This window comes from Typopeltis vanoorti, chromosome 4, assembly GCF_054136105.1.
Source record: "Typopeltis vanoorti isolate ZY-2024b chromosome 4, IOZ_Tvanoo_1.0, whole genome shotgun sequence".
In the NCBI taxonomy this organism is placed as follows: domain Eukaryota; kingdom Metazoa; phylum Arthropoda; class Arachnida; order Uropygi; family Thelyphonidae; genus Typopeltis; species Typopeltis vanoorti.
Genome location: NC_143552.1, coordinates 149079613 through 149099209, shown reverse-complemented (window position 1 = coordinate 149099209; position 19597 = coordinate 149079613). Strand labels below are relative to the sequence as shown.

General features: G+C 37.1%; 1 protein-coding gene across 3 annotated transcripts in view; it reads left to right on the top strand.

Moving 5' to 3' along the window:
- Positions 1-19241, top strand: part of LOC150107746 (proton-coupled zinc antiporter SLC30A5-like) — a 271156-nt gene extending 251915 nt beyond the window's left edge. For all 3 annotated transcript variants that reach the window (XM_090391508.1, XM_090391507.1, XM_090391506.1), the window contains 2 exons: positions 14687-14815; positions 19052-19241. In XM_090391508.1, coding sequence (XP_090247634.1) covers positions 14687-14815; positions 19052-19222 — 300 coding nt within the window. In that variant the 3' untranslated portion in view covers positions 19223-19241. The remainder of the gene's footprint in view (positions 1-14686; positions 14816-19051) is intronic.
- Positions 19242-19597: the final 356 nt, after the last annotated feature.

Sequence of the window (19597 nt, the reverse complement as noted above, 5' to 3'; positions counted from 1 at the left end):
CAGCACATTCCAGTAGCTTGCGGCATTTAAGGACCTTTCCAGACACACTAAGGGACCTAATGTGTAACACATGAGAAGGCTCCCTTAACCATCACAGAGCCACCATCCCCTTGAACAGATCCCACCTGGCATGATGGGACCATGGCCACATGCCGTCAATGCACTCACACCCTCCCATCAGCTCAGTACAACTGATAATGGGATTCATCAGACCACACGACTCTGATCCACTCTGCAGAGGTCCAGTTTTGATGGTCCCGACACCAGACAAGGTGCATTGCCTGGTGACAAGCTGTCAACAGTGATATGATACAGAATTAGGGCGCTGGTTCCCGTAGCCCATGGTATGCAGGGTATGTGTACCATTCGCTCATTGACACTGCTTGGACCTCCAATATTGAAACTGAATCTGATTTGTGTTGCCATTGCCATGCAGTTCTTTTAGACAAGCCTGGACAGTCTACATCAATCCCTGTCATCAGTGGCATGTGGTCAGACACCACTTGCTCGCTGAGCACTAGTATGTCTATTGATGGTATACTCATGGCAGATCCTTAATACGGTTACCCTCAAGAACCCTAGGGGGTCTTAGTACTTGGACGATAGAATGACCAATCTGTCTTCCATCAATAATACATCCATGATCAAAGTTGCTAAGATCACCACATTTACCATATTCGTTGATTCCAATACATTGTTGGGAAGCCCTATGTCTGCCTATTTACCATCTGCATTTGGTTTGAGCATGTTTCACTCTGCACAGAGGATGCGATTGTCAACTTCCCATCACCCCCATCACTAATGTTTTGTCCGTCGAGTGTATATCTTTCAATTCTGATGATTTGATTTACATTATACAGTTGTAGCATTTTGAAAGCTTTTCTTCTTGCTATCTTATTATATGCTTTACAAGGTCAAAAATCTTAGAGATCTTTAGATTTCCATGATTTATCAACTGTTTATTGCAAAGTAAAAATCTAGTCTTGTCAATACCTCTTCGACCTGAATAGAGTGTGTGTGTTCTATTCAGAATGTACTGACATTGACACTTTTTTTTTTAAAAGTATTCTTTATAATCTTGAGCAAAACTCAATCAAGAAATATTTTGTTGTGATTGTTCCATTCAATTTTATTTCCTTTTCTGTAGAATGTTACTGTGAGAGCTCCTTTGCTCCAGTCATCTAGATTTCAGTCTTCTGAATAAGTCCTCCATTGTAGTCACCATAAAGCATATGCTATCTCCATGCTACTTTGCTATTTGCAAGTGTCTGTTGGTTGTTACAGTTAATGCTCACTGTTGCAAACACTGCTATAACAAACTACTAAAAAGTCTGAAGCATTGCCCCATAGACATAATGCTGTGCTTAAAGAATTTCACTATGGTAGGCTATCAACTATGATAAACTGTTCCTGTGATCCTTGTGAGTTTGCTACAGTGATATGTAACTACAGTTCTATTCCTCCTCTACGTTTTCTGTTATAGTTCTTTTGATGACTTCCCTATTTAATAATTATTCCGAGTAACTGCTATTGACATCCTGATGATGGTCTTCAGCAGTTATTACATTTGATTCAATTTGTAGTATCCTTTCTTATTTCCAAAAAAGGAAACGATACTACAAAAAAAAAAGCTTTCCAAAACTGTTTACCTGATATTTATTTTCTGAGTATTCTCTAATATTTTTCCACCCACTATTTTTTTCTTTTTGTTGTCAAAATTTTATCAAAATGTCAACCTCTTTCTTTAATTTCAAATGTAGTTTTATTTTTCTATGTATTTTCTGAGAGCACGTGCTAATTTGTCGTATAAAAACTTTTATATGATTTGTTTTTGTTGTGGATTGTCCTTAACTTCCTGTCTGGTACAATATAAGTACTTATTTCTCTCCTTGCAAATTACTTGTTGCATGCTTCTCTGGCTCACTATCCTTTGGATTTTGCTGCATAGTTTCTAAAATTTGTTTTTTTTTTGCTTTCATATGTTTTCTTTTTTCCCATGTAAATATTTTTTGTATATTTTTTTAATATACAACCAACAACATTCATTGTTGATTCTTTCCAAAACTTCTATGTATGTTTTTTTCTTTATATGACAGTCTTGCTCAAAACTAGATATTAGTTGTTTTCTGTTTCAAACCCCCCCTCTACATTTTTCTGTCCTGGGCAACTGTGAGGATATCACTAACTGTTTCTTCAGGTGATCCAAAGACTCATCAAGAGAGAACCTATTTAGACACGTGTATTACATACTTATCATTTCTCTCCTTGAACACGTTCACTGAAGATGCACTTGCATCATATAAATGGGTAGTCCATTCCACAGATTCAGTACTCATCATAAGAAGAAGCTGGACCTCACATACTTCTTGACCGTCCATAGCTGGTTCTCAGGCCTGAATTCTACATATACTTCATATACTGCAAAATCTTGATACTGACATCCTTGTTTGCTGAGTAATTGGTGTAGCTTTTCTCCAGCCAACAGACTGCAAGTTTTGTGAATCCTGCTGTGAACATGAATGTTTGTGATGGTTTTTAGGTGGGAGAATTTCATCAACTAGTGGGAGACCACCACCCTGCTCATTTGAGGCCTGTGTTGAACTCTAAATAGTCTTATCTCATAGTATCATCAAATTATTCAGAATTCAACAAGCATAACACAGCAAACTAAATATTTAAAAGAAGAAAATACTTGCATTTTGTCAAAACCAAATTAGAATGTATTAAATGTGTTAAATTATATAAGGTAATGAAATATAACACTAAGAATGTATCAGATTATAAAATGGTAAAGAAGTATAACAGTGTAGTAATGTAATGTGTTATTCAAATTTTATTTAAGTGAATTGAAGATCAAAAGTTTGTATTATACCATTCAGCTAAGGTTAACTTGAATATTCCACTGAACAAATTGTAAGAGTGGGTCCAAAAGTTTGATATGTGTTGGCGTAAGCGCCCGAGGCTGCGCAATACAAGGAAAGAGATGTGCATAATAGCAGTTCCGTGAATCCTATGACAGAAAAAAAAATGCTGACATCATCGGAGATCGAGAATAGCATAGCGGCGCACAAGGGTTTCAGGAGAAAATAGGGGGCATTATGAATGAAAAATATAAGTGATTACAGGAGGGGAGAGAGGGCATTTTTTCCCGGGATTCTTATTTGTGAGGAGGTCCGATCGAGGTAGTGGTTTCCAGGCCGTGCAGCAGGCGAGGATGAGTGGCAGCGGGAAATTTGAATCAGGCAGTCCATGAAGCTACGAACAGAGTTCTAGTGCAACGCAGCTAACGCTTTCATTGCAAGCGGATGCTATGTCGTGGATGTTCCCCTAAAATTCTCAGATGGTGAAGGTAGCCATAGAGCGGGTAGAGAATAGCCCACATAGCAGGAATCTGACGCTGCACGTGATCCAGGCAAGGAATCAAACCTCGGGAACTACTAAAGCAGTATTAACCAGTAGACCCATTCCATGACAGTGAAGGTAATGTAAACTTTTGTTACTAAAATTTTGGAGCCTATTTGTATGAAGAACTTTAGCTACGAGAAGCATATAATGGCAGGACAATTCTAACCTGTGAACTCTTAAGTGACTAATGCAGTAGGCTATAGTCAAATGTCCAGATTACTTAAATGGTTTTAATAGCATTATAAAGAGAGAAACTAAGAACCATATATTGAGGTTAATTTAACTTAGTGTCCCCAAGATTACAAAGGATGATTTCAGATGAATGAATTGTATTAATGAAGTCTGTATTTAGCACTTTGCCAAAACTCTTGCCTGCATCAGGTAGTGCTTGTGTGAATCGAGATTCCTAACCTAACCTTATGTATGATTTTAACCTTTAGTAAGTGTGATTTTATATAATTGTGTATTGTACTTAACGTTGTAAATAAACATTTATTGTTTACCTCAAACTGAGTCTTGCCTGACTAAGAGCGTCAACCCACCACTCTAAAATTTACGAACTTGTCGCGGGGGTAGGATAAAGTTTAGTAGAGGGGTTTGGCCACGACTGTCTGAAAGAGTGAGGGAATAAATATATATTGGATTATTGGAAATGTCTCCCTGAATAGTGTATTAAATTATTATAGGGCATAGACTGGCACAGTCAATAAAAAATATAAATTCATTTATGTCTAAAAAGGAGATATGACCAAAAATCCAGGCTAATACATAGAGTGATTGTATAGTATGTTTGGTAGACACAGTATTATGATGATTTGCATAAATAAACGACACAACAAAATGGCGTAGCCGACAGGATGTGAATAAGCCCCTGAGAGACAAAAAATTTTAATAATTGGGAATCACAGGTGTCGGTATTGACCTCTTGTCAGGCAATAAAATTTTAATAGTAGTGGGAAAGTTGATTTGATAAGATTTGTAACTGTGTAAACTAAGTGCAAGTATGTCTGTTCCAGATATCTCTTCAGAGATATCTGGAACAGACATACTTGCTTCCCAACGCTTTCGGAGATAAGTAACTCTGAATTCTTTCGGCAAATAAGCCCGCAAATGGTATTTCCCCAGTTCTCTGGGGAACAGTCAGATGATCCAATCATGTTTTTTGACTACATAGAGGAACTAAGAAGGGGGGGGGTCTGAATTTCATTTGCTGATCTTGCTCTGCAATAGTTTGCCAGGGAAAGCCATGGAGTTCCTAAGTTCTCTCCCCCCAAGGGAAACGAATAATTATCAAAATTTTAAGAAAATTCTTATTGATAGCTTCACTCTGTGGGAAGGAATCCCTAAAATGATGGCAGAGATATAAAAAATGCATACAAGGAGACGATGAGGAAGTATCCAGTTATTTTAACAGGATATTGTCCATCTCCGGTTCTGGAAGGAAATCAACCTCAGAGGAACGTAACCATCTAAGATGATGGGTAACGTTTCAACAATTTAAGATAGGATTGCGAGATGAATTGAGAGACTTAATATTCAAGAAGGAGGCTGATGATCTTGATGGGTGTCTTAATCTAGCCCTGGAGAAGAAGAGAATGTTGAAGGAATTGAACAGTTCCTCCCTTTATAGAGCTGAATTGGTGAGAGAATCTTCTCTTTGAGGAAACTCAAGTACATGTTACTAGGCCAACAAATAATTTTGAGATCTGACCACAAGCCTCTGTCCTTCATATCATCTATGAAGGACAAGAACCAAAGGATCATCCAGTGGGCCTTGGAAATCCAAGAGTTCAATCTGGAAATAAAATGCATCGTTTTGTAGATTATGTAAAATAAATAAAAAAAAATGTATAAAATTAATAAAAATGAAAAAAATCCTTAGCGCACCCACAGTAGTAATGTGCTATAGGTTTACTACCTTTCACAGGGAGAGCCACATAAAAAAAAAAAAAAACCTTTACGAAACTTTTATGTTTTTTATAATATCTCTCCTTTATAACTCTCAGACTTTTTTAGACCATATTCCCTAAATTTGCTCCTATACACAGTGTGCCCATAAAGTAATGAGATTGATCTTTCACAGGACAGCCCTTTGAATAAAAGTGACAAAAATGTTTATAGTTTTGACTGCTAGAGCGTGTTGTAATTGCAAGTGCAACCTTCGACCTTGGGTGATGCAGCAGTGTGGCAAACAGCTGTGATAAAATTTTATTGTAAATTAAGAAAAACTGCTACAGAAGTATACCGAAACCTAAAAAATGTTGACAGTGATGACTGTCTAAGCTGTGCACGGGTGTTCTGCTGGTTTTCAACATTTAAAGAGGGGAGGGAGTCCCTGGAAGATAAACCATGCTGTGGACAGCCAGTTTCTGTACAGACTCATGACAGGCAAATAACCACTAGGCTATTTGCTGTACAGCTTGGTGTGGGTAAGGAAACATCCAGATTAATCTTAGAGATTTGCACAAGAGGAAGATTTGTTCGAGGTTTGTGCCATACACATTGACACACAAACAGAGAGAGTACTGGGTTGCATGTTGTCAAAAAATCATCGATGCAGTTAATCAAGATCGTAATGTGTTGCAAAGAATTGTCATTGGTGATAAAAAAAAGTTGGTGTTTTCAGTTTAATCTGGAAACAAAACGACAACACATGAAATGCCATGGAATGTCTTCTCTCTGGTAGAAGAAATTCAAATTGCAAAAATCACATCAAGACAATGGTCATTGTTGTTTTTTCAATGCTGCTGGAATTATCCACCACAAATTTGTTCCTGAGAGCACCACAGTAAATGGTCAGTATTGTTTAGGAGTAATGCAACATCTGTTGCATGACAATGTGCCTGTCCACTGTGTGCTGCATGTGAAGCACTTCCTGGCTTCAAAGTCGATCTGCATGATCAGACAGCCCCCTATTTGCCAGATTTGACTCTCGCAGACTTTTCCTCTTCCCAAAGAAGTAGTGCATTTCAAGTGTGTGCCTTGAAAGGAGAGTGCTTATGCAACATTGTGTGACCAACATGGTGTGACCCAGAAACTGAAGGAGGTTTCCATTCAGGACTTATATAAGGAAGTACCACAAAATAAAAATAAAATAGTTTGCCTTCCTCACCATAGTCATTGCTCTCCTGGCATGTCTGTTATAATGCTCCTGAGCTTCATTATCACTTTTCTCATAGTAGTATCCACAGTATTCTTTTTTTTTATGCAGCTCTTGCTTTAAAATGTTATTCATCCACTTAACTCCTGTATAATTTAATTCCTTAATGCTCCAAACTCTGGGTGATGCAATCAGATACAGTTTTTTTTCAGGCACCCTTAGATTAATTCCACTGCACTATTAAGATGCCTCATCATAGAGCTATGAGTGAGTGGAATGGATCGCCAGAATTGGTTGCGAGTTCCCTAATGGTGAATGGATTCAAACTCTCCAAACTTTGGGTGATGCAATCAGATACAATTTTTTTTCAGGCACCCTTTGATTAATTCCACTGCACTATTGAGATGCCTCATCATACAATTTCTCATGCCAGGACACTACCTCAGGCTGGATTTTCACTTTATTATAATCACCTGTCATACAGTTCTGTATCTATCTCTTTTTAATCAAAACTTTTACATGCATCAACCTCCCAAATTAGAGTTGCATGATTGCTCTTGTCATTTGGCAGTATAATGATCAACTTGTTTATAGACAGATTCTCAGTGCTATTACTAGATCCAATGCTCTTGTACCATGAGTCTCCTTGTGTCATGTGCTGCTTAAGATAGTAATCCATGAGTAATTGGTAAATATATTTTCCCTTTTCTTGCATGATTTGTTTTCCCTCCAGGCTATACTGTATAGTTGAAATTCCCCATAATGTTGTTCTTTCTTGTATCCATAAGATTTATCTATCTATGCAGTTCACAGTCCTCTTCAGATATTTCTGGTATGTGTGGCAGCACCCAGTCATATATTTTGACCTGCTAACCTCTATCTCACACTCAGCAAGCAGTCTTGAACCCATTTACTGTGTTACTTATACTACAACCAGCATACTGGAGGTTTCTACTCATGTTGTATTTAATCCTTCTTCAGTCATTAGCAGTACTTCTCTGTCCTTGTTTTTTTTTCCTGGATGAACTAAATCCATCACATTCTGTTTCGTTTATCTGTATTCCTCCATCCTTCTTGTCTGTCTTTGCTGGATGAACTGAACCCATCATACTGTTTCTGTAAGAATATCTTGCTCTGTCACCAAGTGTCACTAATATCTATAACTTTAAGCCAGTTTTTTTTCACTCATGATGCTTTTTGCATTAGTTTATACTCATCAGAGCCACCATAAGGCTGATGAGCATTTGGAGAACTCTTAAAACATGACTGGTTCAAATATGAAGCTGGAGAGTTCGATCTTGAACCAAATCTCCCACCATATTTCCACTTTTCTTTCTTGAAAACTAGTTAAGCATTTACAGGGTCATCCTCTAACATCACTATTCATTTTCTCATTACTCTGTCATTACACTCAGTTTTAACCTCTTAATTTAATGAACATGGCCACACTTTCTTGTAGCTACCCAGAGACATCTAGTTTCACAATTCATACTATTTTTCATATTCACTTACTCACTGAATGATAATATCTTGAAGCATGTGACACCAAAACCATTCAAGTGCAAATATTTTGAATCATGAAAATCATCTCATATATCAATGTACTGCACATTATTTCTCTTATGTAGCCTACTTAGTGAGTATTTTGCAATTGCATTTCTCCATCTCAGTTCACTCTCATCATACCATGGCAACAAGTATGCAATTATGACTCTCTTGTTCCTTTTTTTTTGCCAAAGTGTATTTCTCATAATTCATATTATCTCTCCAGTATGAATTTTAAAATTTTTGGTTTGAACATGATGTTAGTAATGATTGGTCTCTATTATTTCAATCTTATCAATATTATTAAGCTTACTCCTTTCTCCATATTTTCCTATATCATTTTTCATGGATTTGACGTAGAACTGGAATTCATTGCACTTCTGCTTAGGTCTTTGGCAAGAACCAGCTTTTTCTTTCTGTCAACTGTTTTTGTAAGGACTTTAAAAATTTATATAACGGAAATAAAATATGATTTTTTTTAAATAATAAGTTTTACGGTTCATAAAGTAGCAAACAATGTGTGTGTGTCTTCAACCACAGATTAAAAATACTTGAGTATATCACTATATAATAAGGGAATTATGTTAGTTTTCAACATAACATATAATGGTATTAATGTTTACAACACAATGCTAGGACAAAATTAGTTATGAATTTATTGTCTACTGATATTTTGCTAGATTCACACTATCATACAACTGAGGCGGTGCATCCAAGTGGAAATAATTTAAAACTGTAACAAAAGCAAGACCTGAAATCCTAACAAGCACACTTTCTGGGACTAAAGACTTGTACTTGTAGCTGATTATTATTATTATTTATTATTATTATTATTATTATTATTACTATGGGCTACTCCAGGAGTCCTTAGACTCATCGAGGGAGGCCCTAAACATCATGTTCACACAGCTGTTCAACATTCTCACAGTATCTATCATACCTTGCCTTGAACTTGCTCACTGTCTTAGCACCCACAACAGACTCTGGCAGCTTATTCCACTCATTTACCACTCTAAAAGTAAAGAACCCAGCTCTAACACCCCTGCTAAGCACTCTCTTGCCCAGCGTCCATGGGTGTCCCCTAGTTCTCCCACCACCAGTCCTGATCTCAAAAATATCATCTGAATTAATCCTATAGAATCCTTTTAGCAATTTGAATGTCTCAATCATATCTCCCCTTTTCCGCCTATCAACTAGTTTCTGCAACCCACAAATCTTCAACCTGTTCTCATATGGTTCATTCCATAGACCTGCTATCATCTTAGTCACTCGCCTCTGGATCCTCTCAACCTCCTCCCCATCAAGAAGGAACCGAGGTGACCAAATCTGGGCACAGTAGTCGAGATGAGGTCTTATCAGGGCTCGGTACAGAGGTACAATAACTTGTTTTTCTCTGCTCGTCAAGGTATTTTTCAACAACCAAGTCAGTTGATGAGCTTTTTTAGCTACTTTCGCAATGTGCCCCCTAAACTTCATCTCCCTATTCACCAACACTCCCAAGTCCCTGGCTTCATCAATCTCTTGGAGTACAGTTCCACCAATGTGGTATACTGCTGCTAATCTTTTCACTCCGAAATGCATAACCTTACATTTTGTCACATTAAATTGACATCCATTCTCCTTAGTCCAGAACTCCAATCTATCTAAGTCATCTTGCAAGACTTTAACATCTTCTGCATTCACTATCGCCCTACCCAACTTTGCATCATCAGCGAACAAATGAACTGTCCCACATAGACCCTTCCCTATATCGTTAATGAACAGATTAAACAGCAGTGGTCCAAGAACAGAACCCTGTGACACACCACTAGTCACAGGCCGTTTTTTGGACTCTACTCCTGAATAACTCTTTGATATCTCTCCATCAACCACCCAGCTATCCATCTCACCAACCCTATATCCATTCCCATATGTTGTAGTTTACGGATTAGAATTCCATGTGGTATCCTGTCAAACGCCTTTGCCAGTTCCAGCAGTATCACTGTAAACCCATTTCCCTTATCCAGTTCAGCCGTCACCTTGTTATAAAACTTGAGCAAGTTACTGAGGCATGATCTACCCTTCACAAAGCCATGCTGTCCTCTGTACAGTATCTCGTTTTCATCAATCCATTCCTGTATTTTTCCCTTGACTACTTTCTCCAAGACCTTGACAACGACTTCTGATATGCTGATCGGGCGGTAATTTGCAACCATAGTCTTGGATCCTCCTTTATGCAGTGAAACTATTTTCCCCTCTTTCCACGCCTTCGGGACTAAGCCAGACTCGAGACTCAAATTAAACAACATGGTCAAGGGCACTGATAATTCATTAGCCGCTTCATGCAAGACCCGTGCCGGTATACCATCCAATCCCTCAGATGTATTCACATTAAGGTTCTGTAATAGACTATTCACCTCCACTTCATTCATCACAATTCCCATATAAACTAATGGTTCCTTCATTTTTTCAACGTCACCACCTGGATGATATACTTTTGCAAAGTGCGCACTCAGTAACTCCACTATATCGACTGGTTCAGTGAACTCTTTACCATCGTCATTCCTTAAAATCATTTTGCCATGTACAGTTTTTTTCTTGCTTGCAGCATATTGAAAGAACTGTTTGGGATTCTCTTTTGCTTGCATAGCTAGTTTCCTTTCATAATCGGCTTTTGCTGTTTTTACCACACTCGTTACCCTTCTGGCCTGTACTTTATACCGTTTGTGTGCCTGCAGGTCACCCCTTTCTTTAAATTCCCTCCATAGTTGTTTCTTTTTTTGCAGCTCAAGCTTAATGGTGTTATTCATCCATTTAACCCCTCCTTGTTTCTATTCGGACCTTAGGTATACAATCAGCCATAACTTCCTGTAAATGCTCTTTGATCACTTCCCATGCTCTATCGACGTCCAGCCCTTGCAGTTGTACATGCCATGGCACTGATCCAAGCAATCTCCTAAGCTTGTCATACTTGCCAGCACGGTAATTCCACATATACCCTGTCTTAATCACAAATTTCACAACTTTAGCCACCTCCCAGGTCAAGACCTTATGATCACTCTCACCAATAGGTGGCAACATGGTCATATTCATTACAGTCAAATTCTCAGATACTATTACCAGGTCAAGCACTCTCACACCCCTAGTATTTTCAATTACATGCTGTTTCAGATAGTTATCCCTTAATAATTGAATAAAATCCATTTCCTTCCTCACATGTGTCCTCTCCTCCTTCCAATCAATGTTACCATAGTTGAAATCCCCCATAATAATTACCCTCCTTCCACTCATTTCATCAATTTGTTTATGCATACCATCTCCACCATCTATTCCATCACCTGGTCTATAGCAGCACCCAACTGTATATTTTATTCTGCCAGTGTCAATCTCACACCAAATAGCCAAAATGAGCTCCTTTCACTATCTTGCAATACTTCAATTCTCCTTGGCTGCAGTTCATCAGCTATCATCAATAACACCCCTCCCCCAATTTTATTCTCTCTGTCCCTCCTAAACATACTATAACCTACACATTCTATCCCACTAACTATATCATCTTCCGTCAGCCATGTTTCACTAATGCCAATAACCTGTGGCCAGGAAGAGTCAATCAAGGCCAAAAATTCTTCCTTCTTGTTCCTGATACTCCTGGCATTAGTATACATGAATTGCAGTGTTCCCTTTGTCCCACCCCTATCTTGATGCGTTATTCTAAATATCCCATTCCCATTTTTTGTCCTTATTGCTGGCTCAGGTACATTATATACATTGTTACACTCAACTGTCTCACTGATGTCTGGATACCCACTTCCCCCCCCTCCTTGGTAGTTCTAGTTTCCCTGGTTCTGCACATCCATTTTCACTTCATTCAGCAACACTTTTTCCAGTCTCCGCACACCAAGTTCATTCAAATGCAGGCCATCCATCTTGTATAAGTCCTTTCGCCCATCAAACTCATTCCACACATCCACGAATTCCACACCACACCGTCTGCATAACCTGCGCATAATGTCATTTGTGATTATGGCCCTCCTTCTAAACTCCTCTCTGTCATACCGCGGTAACAGACTCACCATTCTAACTCTGTCACTCTTTTCTTTCGCTACTTTTAACAATACTTTCAAGTCCTCTCTCATAAAAAATTTATCACCTTTCAATTCATTCGTACCCGCCACAATTGTTAATTCTTTCACCCTCTGTTTTTGCACTCTAATGCTCTCACTTACATCCTTAAATTTCGCACCCGGTAAGTACGATTTAGTTACACTCCCATCTATTACTCCTCTTAATAACGAGTCACCATACAACACTCACTCTGGAAAGAGTTTTGCAGGTGCTCTAATTGCCGCTGCGCATTTTGTATCACTGCGCGCAGCCTAGCGATCTCACTTCCTACAAATAATTCCTTATTTTTTTATCATTCAAACCATTTTCTCTTTCTGTATAATTGCTCTCACTCTTTCTTAGATCACCGCTCACATTGCCATCTTGTATACCGCAATTCTTTATCGAGCCACTATTTTCACTCGCATTCTGGCCTTCTTCAACCATAACTGTCTCACAACCTGACACATACTTCGACTCCTCACTTTGCATACACTTTCTACACGTTCTCCCACCACTATCACTTTCAATCCATACTCCAGCCTCATTCGGGAATGCATACATTCCACACACATCACATTGGACAAATTCTCTCACATTATAGTTTTTGAACAATGGCGTCGTATTTTTGGACGCCATTATCTTACGTCGCATTGGCGCCATATTCAAATATATGTAACGTATCGTTAAATACTAGATTAATTAACAGAATTTACACCAAAATCACACAGACACAACAAGCTACCAAATTTAGACAATATTACGTTATGATTTTTAACATATATTCTAATTTCCATTCAAAATTGTACTTAGCTTTCGGGAGCTCCCTGAAAACACGACCGTTCACCTGGCCCTCTGCTGCGATTATCGATGTGGTGAAGAGAGTCTTAGAATTAGTCTCCCAAATTGTGAATAAATTAATTCACTTATACTTGTTGAGATAAAGTGAGAGCTTCATTATTGCTGCCAACTCCAAAAAAAATAAAAAATCTTTTCAGGTTTCTACATAGAAAATGGTTTCTACACAGTATTGTTATTTCCTTCTATTGGTCAGGTTTAGGACACTTCTTACATGTTAATTCCATGTGACTGGAATTAATTCCAAAGGAGGCTACTTTGCAGATACGTGCTATTTATGCTCTTCTGGATGTGCCAAAGGATGGGATTTTCTCCTTGAGTTATGTTTTCCTTTCCCAAGTATTTTTGATTAAATATTTAATATTTAATTGAATTATTTAAATTCCAGGTTCATGCTGATTATTCCATATTTAGAGAAAAATATGCAAAACACCAAAATGCTACTGCTATTGCTCTCCCTTAGCTAATTTCTATTTGAATATGTACAAAGCAGAGCCCTTATCATATCCCTTCAAATCCACAGTCTGTCTGTGCTATGCTCGTGTGTGTGTGTGTGTGTGTGTGTGTATGCTCTTTGGCCTCATAGTCCAGACACATTAGATGAGATTTTAGTTTGTTTAAATAGCCACATCCTAAAATACATTTCATCTTCGAAATGTGTTGCTGTCATTTTCTATCACACTAGTAGATATTTTCATAAACGATTACACCTTGCAATAGAAGTGAATCACTTCTCTCTAATCTTGAAAAGTCTACTAAATTTTGGGAAAATCAATGTAGTTGTCAAGATTAGAGGGATGTGATTCATCAGCCGTAGGCTACCTCTATATCTAGTCCTGGAGAATACTCACTAGGACCTTAATTCTTGCTTTTTTTTTTTTTTTTTTTTTTTTTTCCCCTGTTACAGTTCAGAATTGTTTCCACTGTATCTAGTTGTATTGTCTTGTGCTTTTGAACTCTGAGAATTCTGGTTTGAATCCAGTGGAATATCAATATATTCCACTGGATTCAAAATATGTTGCTTCACATATTAGAGACATGCATAAAAAGAAGTCTTGCAACAGTGATAATTCCTAAAGAGTGGATGGCTGCAGTAAAGAGATCCAAAATTTGATAAGTATTGGGAAATGAATTCATAGAATACAAAACTATAAGTATAAAAAACTTATTGTTTAATACTTACCATATACAAATATTTTAACATTCTTTGCCTACCAGTTAAAATATATGTATACAAGTTAAAATATTTGTATATGGTCAGTATTAAACAATACGTTTTTTATGCTTAACTTTCAAACGACCAAATATGTTTAATTTGAATACAAGACTATATTGAAGAGAAAAGTGATGTTGAATGGTTTTGAGGGGAAATTAAATAGATTTTGTAGTATATTATTTAATAATGATATATAGTATTCTTGTGTATATCAAAAATACAAGAATGAAACCAGATTGAAACTGAAAAGTAAAGTTTTTGCTTCCATCAAATGTATTTCTTATAATTGTTAGTCCTCTGATATAAGGAAGTTCATTTTCATGCTATTTTTTTTTTTTTTACTTCATTTAAAATATTTGTTATACAGTTATTTGTGTTATTTACATGTTTATTATTAGTAAGTGTGTGTTTGAAAATTGTGATAATTGCTGTCCATTTTAATTCATTAATTTTCCAAGTTAATGTTTTGTTTTTTAAAGGTTTGTGCCCTTGATGGTGTTTTGTCATATAGGGATCAGCATTTTTGGCAGCATTCAGCAGATGTTAAAGCTGGAAGTATTCATGTTCAGGTTAAACCTGATGCAAGTGAACAGAAAATTATAAACCAAGTAAGAACATATAACTGAATTAACTGCTCTCTAAACACATAAGATAGTAATTGTAGTTTATAGAGTATCAAATAATGGTTATTCATGCATGTATCTAATGATGGATGTAGCAGAATAAAATCCCATTAAATATTTCCTAACTTAGCTTAAAAAGGGTGTCAATTTATAGGACACAGAATTAATTATATTATTTCAGTGAATAGTATTTTATGAAAATTATTAATATACAATTTTCATAAAATAAAAACAAGTCTTCCTTATATACCAGAGATTCATTGTGTATATCACTTGCTTCAGAAGGAGAATGTTCAAATTTTATCTGTCTGTGATAGTGTCAAAATTTATTAAGCATTTTGTGGCTAAGCTTAATATTAGAATACACAAGGAATTTGCTTCCATGAGACATACAAATTAGCTGAACATTTGAAAGTTACGTTTAACTAATATAAAGAGATAAGTGAAATTTTGTTGATTAATTCATACTAATAATAAATAAAAATTAGAATAAAAAAAAAGCTTCAGATATTATATTAATAGACTCACAACTGAGCCAACTGTTTATTCTAAGTGTTTTCTCCATATGGATAATTTTCTAATTAGGGTAATTTTTCTGATAAGTTGTTTACATTGAAGTCTGTTGAGGTGGGACAGTAATATTTCTTTTTCCAGTTTAAGGGAAAAATAATTATTTGAGAGAAATGTTGACTTTCAGTTAGTGAGGACATTATTTTTGGAACTGATTATATGGAATGTACTGAAGAGCCAGAGTTGTTTTTCCTAGAAAGGATTAGCATAGAAATCTGTTTACTTTGTTATTAGAATTTTTTAAAAATGAAACTTGTGTGTGTGTGTTAGAGTACCTCTTATGAAAAAAATTTAAACAAATTGTATATAAATAATTTGTATATTTTTATATTAATCAATGTTTCTTTGATAATGCTTAACAGTCAAGACTAAATCTCTCTCTCACTTTTCAGACTTAGACCTATCCTCAGCCTTTCTAGCACAAACACATTGCTTTTTTATCTCAACCAAAAAACTTTGCATCCTTTTTCATCTAAGACATTACTTTTCATCTATCGAACTAACTCAATACACATTGGAAATTGCTCAACTTTAGAATCTGTTCCCACATTAGTCTTGATTCACTTAAATTCTCGTAGACAGGCTTATACATTGGTTATGCATTATTAAAACACTTAAGGAATTGAACAACGTAGTTAAGGATATAAATTAAATTAAACTTTAATAAATATTTTCCGATATTTCGGCAACGTCACGTTGCCATCTTCTAAAGGAACTTACAAAAAAAAGTTACGTGCACGTAGGCACTACAACACAGAAACTGGGAAGAATGAAGAGATGAAGCTATTGTTCTCCTAACAGTCCAGATGGTGCCCTCTAGCGGGCTAAGTAGGTGTTCTTGGCCGTTGGGCTGAAGGTCTGCTGATGTAGGCCTCCCAAATTTGGGGCAGTCGCATACAACCAAATTTGTTGAGGTTTGGAGAATTTCTTAGGGCTGAGGCTGATTCCATAAAGAGTCTTTCAAATTTGTATTTGCTACGGTGTATCACTGTAGCTTTCTTCCACCGTATTCTGTGGTGTGTATCCAGAGCATGGTCCGCAAGTCCAGAATGACTGTATTTGTGAAAACGGATGTAGTCCTTGTGTTCCGAAATTCTGATATTTGCTGTCCTGCCTGTTTGGCCAAAGTAAGACAGTTTACAACTGCAAGGGACCTGGTAAACACCAGGTAGGTCTAGGGGAAGTGGTTGGTCTTTAGTGGAGTGGATAAGGGATGCCAATTTTCTGTAAGGTTTGTAACAGGAGATCAGGTCATGTTTTTTTAAGATTTTGGTAATCTTTTCTGAGGTGCCTTGGATGTAGGGAATGGTGATGGATTTAGAGTAATCCTTGTTGTGGAGGGGATCTGTGGTTTGTAGGTTCTAATATTTTTTTGGGGGGGGGGGTAGCCATTGGCTGAGAAAGTGTTGAGGATGTGATTTAGTTCAGTGTTTAGGGCCAAGTCGTTTGAACAGATTAGTTTAGCCCTGTTGTATAGTGTTTTCACTACTCCATATTGTTGTGAGGGGGGATGGTGGGATTGTTGGTGAATGTATCTGCCTGTATGGGTGGGTTTTCTGTAAACTGAGAGAACCAAGGATCCATTAGGCTGGCGGGTGACTAGTGTGTCTAGGAAAGGGAGGCTGTTGTTTTCCTCTTTTTCCAGAATGAATTTGATCCTGGGGTGTTGGTTGTTTAAGTGTGTTAAGAAGGAGAGAAGTGTTTCAGAGCCATGTGGCCAAATAGCGAACACATCATCAACGTAGCGAAGCCATACGGTTGGTTTTTGTGGGGCAGAGGCTAAGGCTTTTTCTTCCAAGGTCTCCATAAAGAAATTATGGAGGGTGGGGAGAGTGGTGAACCCACCCTTGGCCAATTTCTTTATGGAGACCTTGGAAGAAAAAGCCTTAGCCTCTGCCCCACAAAAACCAACCGTATGGCTTCGCTATGTTGATGATGTGATCGCTATTTGGCCACATGGCTCTGAAACACTTCTCTCCTTCTTAACACACTTAAACAACCAACACCCCAGGATCAAATTCATTCTGGAAAAAGAGGAAAACAACAGCCTCCCTTTCCTAGACACACTAGTCACCCGCCAGCCTAATGGATCCTTGGTTCTCTCAGTTTACAGAAAACCCACCCATACAGGCAGATACATTCACCAACAATCCCACCATCCCCCCTCACAACAATATGGAGTAGTGAAAACACTATACAACAGGGCTGAACTAAATTACATCCTCAACACTTTCTCAGCCAATGGCTACCCCCCCCAAAAAAATCCAAAAAAAATAGAACCTACAAACCACAGATCCCCTCCCCCCCCCCCTCCACAACAAGGATTACTCTAAATCCATCACCATTCCCTACATCCGAGGCACCTCAGAAAAGATTACCAAAATCTTAAAAAAACATGACCTCACCTCCTGTTACAAACCTTACAGAAAATTGGCATCCCTTATCCGCTCCACTAAAGACCAACCACTTCCCCTAGACCTACCTGGTGTTTACCAGGTCCCTTGCAGTTGTAAACTGTCTTACTTTCGCCAAACAGGCAGGACAGCAAATATCAGAATTTCGGAACACAAGGACTACATCCGTTTTCACAAATACAGTCATTCTGGACTTGCGGACCATGCTCTGGATACACGCCACAGAATAAGGTGGAAGAAAGCTACAGTGATACACTGTAGCAAATACAAATTTGAAAGACTCTTTATGGAATCAGCCTCAGCCCTAAGAAATTCTCCAAACCTCAACAAATTCGGTTGTATGCGACTGCCCCAAATTTGGGAGGCCTACATCAGCAGACCTTCAGCCCAACGGCCAAGAACACCTACTTAGCCCGCTAGAGGGCACCATCTGGACTGTTAGGAGAACAATAGCTTCATCTCTTCATTCTTCCCAGTTTCTGTGTTGTAGTGCCTACGTGCACGTAACTTTTTTTGTAAGTTCCTTTAGAAGATGGCAACGTGACGTTGCTGAAATATCGGAAAATATTTATTAAAGTTTAATTTAATTTATATCCTTAACTACGTTGTTCAATTCCTTAAGTGTTTTAATGATTCACTTAAAATCTCTATAAAAATTCTTAACATTATTCAGAAGATGATAGTTTGGCTGATTGATGCAGATTATTCACAGCAAACCTCTCCAGCAGACCTTCCAACCGTTGTCTCGGAGATGGTCGGTTTCTGCATTTCATGGGTGCTGCTTACCAGAACTGATATTCATTTCTGCTAAACCTTGAAGGACAGGAGCAACATCTGTAGGAGGATGTTAGGCAGCTACCTAACATCCTTCTACAGCTGAATTCTTGACTCACCAAATCTGCTGCTCCCATATGTCTTTCATTTTCACTCAGTTTAATCTCCATCTTCTAGCTCTTTAAAAGAGGATCAACAGATTACTTTTCTCTTGATCCCTGCCCTCATATAGCATTGATTTAGGCATTAAAGTCCACCATGTTTCAGAATGATTTTTTTTTTTTAAAGTGGAGAGGAGGGACATTTAGCATTGACAAAAAGTGCTAAATAGTACTAATTTCCATAATTTGACCATCTGTTCCATATTAAATATGCTAGTGTGTTAATAAACTGTTCAGTAGTATTTTTTTATCATTGCTATGCAGAAGTAGTCATTTGATGTTTTTTTTTTTTTTAATTTCAGGTGACAAATATATTTAAAGAAATTGGGTTCACAATGTTTACTGTGCAAGTAGAGAAAGAAGAATATTTTCATCATATGTCAGCACTTAGTGCAAATTATCAGCATATGTTGTTATCATCTTTCCATGCAAAAACTGGTGATTTGGCTACTGCTTTAGTAAAAGCCATTTAGAATTCGATGTTGGAATTTATTTCATGTTTGAGTGTCTTTTTTTCTTATTTAGTTGGAAAAAAAAATTATAACACAGAAATTATATATATGTATAAAATAGGACAAATAATGCTTAGTTTGTAAGCTTATTCGAAGAGAATTTACTTTAAATTATTTAAGAACTATGGAATTTAATTTAAAAAAAGTCTACAAATATTATCACATGCTGCATGTACTTGCCAATTCACATTCAGCACTAGATATATTAAATGCATTCTTATGAAATCGGAAATGTGCTTTCAGTATAGTAATAATAAAATTTGATTTAGGCTATTTTTAATAAAATTTGTATATGAAGATTTGACAAAAAAAATTATAACAGCAAAATTATAACAA